Here is a 7,313-nt window from a genome sequence, read left to right on the forward strand (position 1 = left end):
TACCTCTGAAATATTTTTCCTCCATATCATTCTATGCCTTGATATTAGTGCAAGATGCATATAGGCAAAAATTCTGAACAGTATGAAGTTGTGCCTTTGGCAGCTTTTCTCATTTGATTTTCATTTCATTTCTGTTTAATGTAACACCAATAAATCGAAGATATTATCAAGTGAAGCCTTTTTTTCCATGAAGATTCCAAAAATTTTGATCGAAAAAATGAATATAATCCTCCTGTGTTTTACATGAAATCATGATGCAGAAGGTTTTTTGGCGAGAAGCATTGGTTGAAAGTTGTTCAAATTGAGGCATCTAACCATATGGCAGTCTCTGTTTGCAATATGACTAATATTCTAGAAATTTAGGTACTTAAATCCATGGATTCTTTTTAATACATTCACGACTTTATTCTTCTCAGCTGTGCACATGTGTCTTTCTCTCCAAAACACATTCTGTCCTTAATTCATTCAGAGTGGATTATGCAGTTATATAATCAATGTTTATAAGAACAAAGAAAAAATGGGATGGTGTCTGTGTACTTTTCCAATTGGAGAAATAGTTCCTTTAAGAAAGATTTAATTGTGTCTAAAAGCAATTTTGAGCACCCCCTTTCAAAAAAAATTGGGTAACATTTATTTTCACCCAGTTACAGTTATTGCTTTAATATTCATATTTTTTTATCTTTATAGTGGCATCAGAAATACAGGGATTAAGAACAGTTGAAATAAAAAAGGTAACATGGAGGAGGGAAAACAGTAAAAAATGTTGACTTCAGAGGCATTTACATTTATATTTTCCTGGTAGCTGTACTGCTTTATAATATCATCTGAAAAAAAAATATTGTAAATGTGGGAAAGTATTATATGCAGTAGAATTAGCACAGCACAATCTTTGCTGAATTTCCTAGTCATAGTGCCTTGTTTGAAAAACCATTGTCGGCATTTTCTGTTCTGTCAAAAGTGGCATCCACACAGCCCCACACACAGTAATGACTGACCTCTCACTTACACTGAAAAGTAAACCTTAGCTTTCAACAGATACTTCCTATTCTCCTGGAACACACTGTTCTGACAGTCATGCACAGGAGAGAAAATAAAAGCAGCTATGATTCAGTTACCCTTTTCTGTGTGATAATTCTCTTGTAGACACTTATGCCACCACCTTCTGATTTTATATTCCCTGCAACCCTTTGTGAGTGGAGATCCATTTTGTCAATGACGATCTAGTGATTCATTGAGAGGGGGGTGGACTTATTCCAGGTCCCAGTGTTGATAAGTGCAGGCTCCTGGCTTTAAAGACAGATCTCTCTGATTGTGAAGTTTGTGGCCCTTTCACTTTCAGTTTATCCAATTTTCATCAGTCCCACTACTGATTTTCCTTTAGTATGTGATGATTTCCTTTGCTTCCTGAACAGTTTATTTCCCTAAATTATGATGAGAACCTGTTTTACTTTAAGTAATCCAATTTTCTTGAACTCATTTTCTGTCCTCACACTTGGAAAATCAGAATTAACTATGGAATGTGCTAAAGAAAGCAAAAAGTGAATCGGAAATACCACTTTAACAAGAATATTCTGTCTCTCATGGTAGGGACCTGCAGATTCATTGGGAATTAGCATTGCTGGAGGAGTGGGCAGCCCACTTGGTGATGTTCCTATATTTATCGCGATGATGCATGCAAATGGAGTTGCAGCTCAGACTCAGAAACTCAGAGTAAGTTTTACTAATAGCCTTGGTTGCCCTAGCAAAGCTGGCAAAAGTTTTTATAAACTGAATCTGGCTACTTGTTGCAACCAGTTTTAACTGTCTATATCTGCTTTTAAATCAGCTAATTCAGTCACAACAGTGTTTGCTGTTGTGAAGAAAATAGTAAGAGAAGAGAAATTGCTGTTGTATGCAAATTTGCAAGCTAATGAAATGAGAAGGTTTGTATTTAATATTTCTTACTGATTATAAAAAGAAAGCATTCGAAGAAAACAGTGTTTTCAAAATATCGGTATGAAATGACTTTTTTCTTTGCATATTCATTGGTTTAAACATCAGTATAACTTGATTAAATTGAAAATGGTCTTTTTGTTGCATTTCATTATTAATTTTGTAGAATTTTAATATAAATATGGCTTACAATGTTACCAAACTCACTTCAGTGTGGAGGGATTATACAAACATAGAGTGCTTTGATGGAATTTATACTAACTGCCCAGTCCTGAAATCTTGTGACTATTACACTGAAGTCTCCATAAAGTAAAATCACCTCTTAGTTTAAATATTGTCTTAATTGGGAATGCTTTCATCTCTTTGGCATCTAAATTTATGACTAATGATTAAAAATTGTTACACATAGCACGGGGGTAAGAACATTTTTTTATCTGATAAACCAAATAATGAATATTTCAGACTTTGTTTCAACTACTCAGGTCTACCTGTGAAAATTGCCAAATAAGCACGACTATCTTCCAGACTATCTTTATTGATCAGAATTTGGAGTGGGTTGGACCTGGCCTGTATCTAGAAGTTTTCCAGCCCCTTACTTAATGTCATTTCTAATAATGTATAATAATAATGTCCAGAGAAAGTCTGGTTTCCAAATGATAAGAGATATTTTATTCTTTTAATAGGAAGCAGTGTCTTACCCACTAGAAATGGAAGCATGTGATTCCTTCCCCACCCCTTTTTCTACCCCTAGAGCCTATAAAACTCAGTTATGTAGATCTCAACCATTACGTGCAGGCTGCTTTTTGTGGTTACTGCTTCTTGAACTTAGTGGTTTCCTTGATTATATTGCAGGCCTGATAGCAATCTGTATGTGCTGTGAAATGTAGGGAAGGAAGTGGTTTTTGAGTCCTAGTGTCTCACTCTCCATAGCACATTGCTTTTTCTTTCTTCTTGCAGGTAGGAGATAGGATTGTCACAATCTGTGGAACATCCACTGAGGGGATGACTCACACACAAGCAGTTAACTTATTGAAAAGTGCCTCTGGCTCCATTGAAATGCAGGTAAGATTCTCATCCCAAGCACTGTTCAGTATATGGGTAGCTTGAGGATAAATGAGCTTTGATGTTAAAACAGTAAAAATGATTATGTTTCCTGCTGTTATTTTATATAATATTACCCTTGAACATAAATGATTACATGAGAGTTCCAGGAAAGTATGTAAGAAATACATCTGTCACATTTTATCCCAGTGAATTTATTGTTTTATACTTGCATCTAAGGGGGAAAATTATAAAGACTTAGTAGTAAATGATTAATTGCTAGAATTTCAAATAATATGAGTAGCTTGTATTTTAAAGATCTTTCAAAAATATTTGCATATGAAACCATGTTTGAAAAGCATTGAAGAGATTTGTAAAACTGAGTTAATAAAATATTTTTACTGTCAGTTGAAGAGAACTTTGGACTTTGTGAAATTTCTTTCTCTTGGCTCTGGACTATGTTATCAGGAATAATTAAGCAGACAATAAAATACATGTTTTAATCCAAATGCTCTTTATGAAGAAAAATTATTGCTGTCACCCTAGCCACATGAACATGTGTTTTTCTCCTTATATTTCTCCTATGTACAGGTGGTTGCTGGAGGAGATGTGAGTGTGATCACAGGTCATCAACAGGAACCTGCCAATTCTGGACTTTCTTTTACTGGGTTGACATCCAGCAGTATATTTCAGGATGATTTAGGGTGAGTTCATATGTTATGGTTTTATTCCCCCACCAGTCACTTAAGGTGAAATAATAGATGAAGATAGGCAGTGTAGAAATGAAGTGTTTCTAAACTCTTCAATAATTATGCCATGGATTTAGTTTGTTGTGAATATAGATAGGCATGTGTGCTTGCCACTACCCTTCCCACAGTTCAGCTCTGAGTTTTTGGGTAAACAATTTGGTCTTGATGTCACTGATTTGTGTGACATAAAACAAGTCAAATCTGTCCTTTTAGAATTCCAACTTTGCTTGCTCATTTAATTAATCATCCTTTTGATTTAAAAAATTCAGTTACCCAGCACTTGAGTATGTGAGTCAGAAAATGAAGGAGAAGGGTCATATTAATTTAAAATAACTTGATGCAACATTTCACATTGCTCATAATCCATTTTTCTCTCTGAAGTAGGGGATGGTGATGTTTCTTTCTTATTCCATGATAATCTTCTGCTCTTTAGTCCTCTCACTTAAAGAAACTGGAAAAGGGATGAGCTTTCAGTTTAAAAGATTTAAATGATTGTTAGTTTAAGGCACCGAGAATGTTAGTTTAAGGTACCTGCAAATGACTAGTAGAAGTAGGATAATAAGTAGGATCATTTGATCATGTAAATTTAAAATACTGAGCCCAGTATGCGCTGACAGTTTAAGTATCCCAAAAATACTTATCATATATACTCTCAGTAATGCAGAGAATTATGCTACTTCTAGATCAATGTCAGATAATCTGTAATTTATAGATTTACATATATATAGTTTTTTTTTTTAATTTGCAACTCTTTTTTCCTTCCCTTTATTGTAGACCTCCTCAATGTAAGTCTATTACTTTAGATCGAGGACCAGATGGTTTAGGCTTCAGTATAGTAGGAGGATATGGCAGCCCTCATGGAGACTTACCCATTTATGTTAAAACAGTGTTTGCAAAGGTAAGCCCAAAAATTTTAAGGAACCTTTCTACTCTAAACATTCATTAACAGTGGTCAGCAGCTGGCTTATTAGTTTATGGCCTGAGGTAACACCAAATGGCCAACAGTCGATGATTTTCTTTTAGAATCCCCCACAGGAACAAGTCATTAAATACTTTGTCCAATTTGAGGTTTAGTTGTATTTAAAGGAAAATAGCCTCAATTTGATTATATGGGTACTATTCACAATATACATACAAATATGAATGAGTTTTAGTTAGACAGTTTAGTTTTCCCTTTGAAAACAAGATGCAGGTGATTGAATGTCTTTTGAAAATAGGACATTTTAAATGTGTATGCTATAGAGCCCTGATAATTTCTTTTTCTTTGCAATTTTTGTTATTATGAAATTTAAAACAGGCATAGAAAGTATATTAAATACATATGCAGATTAACAGGACATTACTTTGCAAATTTAATTTCATTGAATACAATGGAAAAGCAATTACCAAAAACTTGAAGAGTATCTAACAACTCTATTACCTGAACTAAGGAACATCCTTGAAGTCAAGGTATAAAATAAAAAAAAATGTATGTACTTATAATCACATTGTAACCTGTTCTATCTTAAGAATCTTGAAGATAAGGTTAAAGTTATTTCAACATTGGTGAAAATAATGAAATAATTTAAACCTATGAAAGCGTAAGGTAATGTGTTAAGACATTTTTCAGAAGCTACAAAGTTAAATATGATTTCTTTTAGGAGAAATTCCAGAATCTCAAAATTTTACAGTGTGTAGGAACAGAACTTAGTCAAACATATTAAGTGATTTTATGTAGATTTAGATTAGTTCTGTGCCCCTATAAAATACTCATCTATGGAGGTTACATTCTGTTAAAAATTCTGAAAAAAAAAATATTATTAAGCAACTTAAAATGCTTTATAACTACCTTGCTATAGGCATAATTTAAGAGATTTTTTTTAAGCTGTTGGTATGTCCAAAAATACAAACAGCATTTGCCAGTGAATAGAAGTCAGGCGTCCTTTTCTTCAGCTTAGGAATTTATTTAGGCATGCTAGTTAGAACATATTTTAAGAATTTCATCATTATGGATACCTCATTAACTTTTCCATATATTTAATCTTACATTTAATTGCTTAACTGCCTACTCTATAAGCATGCCTTAAGATGAGGTTCTTCTTCAAACATTGGTGTCTGTATTTAATCTTAATCATTTAGGTCCCATAAAGAATATGAAGGCTCCACCTATTCTTAGGAAGTAAAGAACCAAACATCTTGAACAGTGTTTTTAAAGCCACAGAAAGAATTACAATTAGCAAGGTCTGTGCCTTGTCAGGCCCTTGTCCGTGTGCATGTGAGCTCTATGCTTCTGCACACTTTGGGTTTTCTGGTCCTCATGCCCTTATCCTCAAAAACTGCTTTGCTTATCCTTTGTCTTATTTGTATAGGTTTACTTTAAAGGATGAAAATTTTGGATGCAGTGAAATCATTCCTACTAGGCAAATTCCCAAATATTCTTTCCACCAACTGCTGTGCTGAACAACCAAAAAGACATCCAAGTTATCTATTGACTGCTAAATTCTTTCTCAAATTGGAGTCTCGATGTTAGGTGAAAGGCCTCCTTTGTGTATGTTCATCATTGCTTAATGGCTGTGGAGTGCCCGTGGAGCCTTGAGAGCAATGTGTGTATACATGCAGAGCAATTTACATTCTTGTTTAGCTCTTTTTCTGTTGTGTAGCTGCAAGGCAGCACTTTTTGAGAAGTAAACAAGCCTACTTTATAATTGCAGGGAGCAGCTTCTGAAGATGGGCGTCTAAAAAGGGGTGATCAGATCATTGCTGTCAACGGGCAGAGTCTAGAAGGGGTGACCCATGAAGAAGCTGTCGCCATCCTTAAGCGGACAAAAGGCACTGTCACTTTAATGGTTCTGTCCTGAATTTGCAGCTAGAATGGAGCCATCTGAACCATCACTCACATCCCACACTTTTAAGAGATTGGAGCTGCTCTTGTGGATGACTATTCCCCTGCTGTCGTCTTTGGGATCTTCAGAACCATAGGGGAAAATTCCCTTAACTTAAGTTTGTTTTTCTCATGTGGAAGTGATTTTCTTACTAACAACCTGGCATCATTTTCCATTCCTCTTGAATTTAGCAAACTCAAACTCAAAGAGGACAATTTGCATAAGTAAAACCAGTCTTTCTTTGTAAAGATATCTGACATCTTATAGTCTTATGGGCAAAAATTATTAAGTGCTAAACAGATTAGTAGAGAGAAAAATAATTTTGAAGCTTGTCAAAGAAAATGGCTTCATGAATTAGGGGGAAAATTGAAAATATTAAATAAAGAAGAATATCTTGAATTTTATAAAAAGGCTTCATTTTTGTCAGTCTGCATCCTTTCCCCATTTTTAAAAAGGGAAATTTTTTCTATTGAATATCTTTAAAAATACTCTTTTATTACTTGAGATTTGGATATTATAAAAATTGCATCTCCTCACTTCACATAAACATATTTTCCTCCTAAAATACGTTTCTAAGATTGAGTAAACAGTAAATACGTGACACACTATTCCTAAGCTTGTAATGAAAACACTTAATGCACATCTTTGTTCATCTTCATTTTTGATCTAACGTAAAATATTTTCATGTTTCTTATAAGTAAAATGATAATATCCCGTGTTAACTGTGTTT

General features: G+C 34.1%; 1 protein-coding gene across 6 annotated transcripts in view; it reads left to right on the top strand.

Annotated features, from left to right (window-relative positions):
* Window positions 1-6,959, top strand: part of MPDZ (multiple PDZ domain crumbs cell polarity complex component) — a 175,962-nt gene extending 169,003 nt beyond the window's left edge. For all 6 annotated transcript variants that reach the window (XM_037492286.2, XM_054688743.1, XM_054688742.1 and 3 more), the window contains 6 exons: window positions 688-731; window positions 1,588-1,710; window positions 2,890-2,994; window positions 3,565-3,677; window positions 4,497-4,620; window positions 6,413-6,959. In XM_037492286.2, coding sequence (XP_037348183.2) covers window positions 688-731; window positions 1,588-1,710; window positions 2,890-2,994; window positions 3,565-3,677; window positions 4,497-4,620; window positions 6,413-6,559 — 656 coding nt within the window. In that variant the 3' untranslated portion in view covers window positions 6,560-6,959. The remainder of the gene's footprint in view (window positions 1-687; window positions 732-1,587; window positions 1,711-2,889; window positions 2,995-3,564; window positions 3,678-4,496; window positions 4,621-6,412) is intronic.
* The last annotated feature ends 354 nt before the right edge of the window (window positions 6,960-7,313 follow it).

The sequence above is a fragment of the Talpa occidentalis genome, unplaced genomic scaffold (assembly GCF_014898055.3).
Source record: "Talpa occidentalis isolate TD23 unplaced genomic scaffold, MPIMG_talOcc4v2.1 talOcc4.7, whole genome shotgun sequence".
Classification (NCBI taxonomy): domain Eukaryota; kingdom Metazoa; phylum Chordata; class Mammalia; order Eulipotyphla; family Talpidae; genus Talpa; species Talpa occidentalis.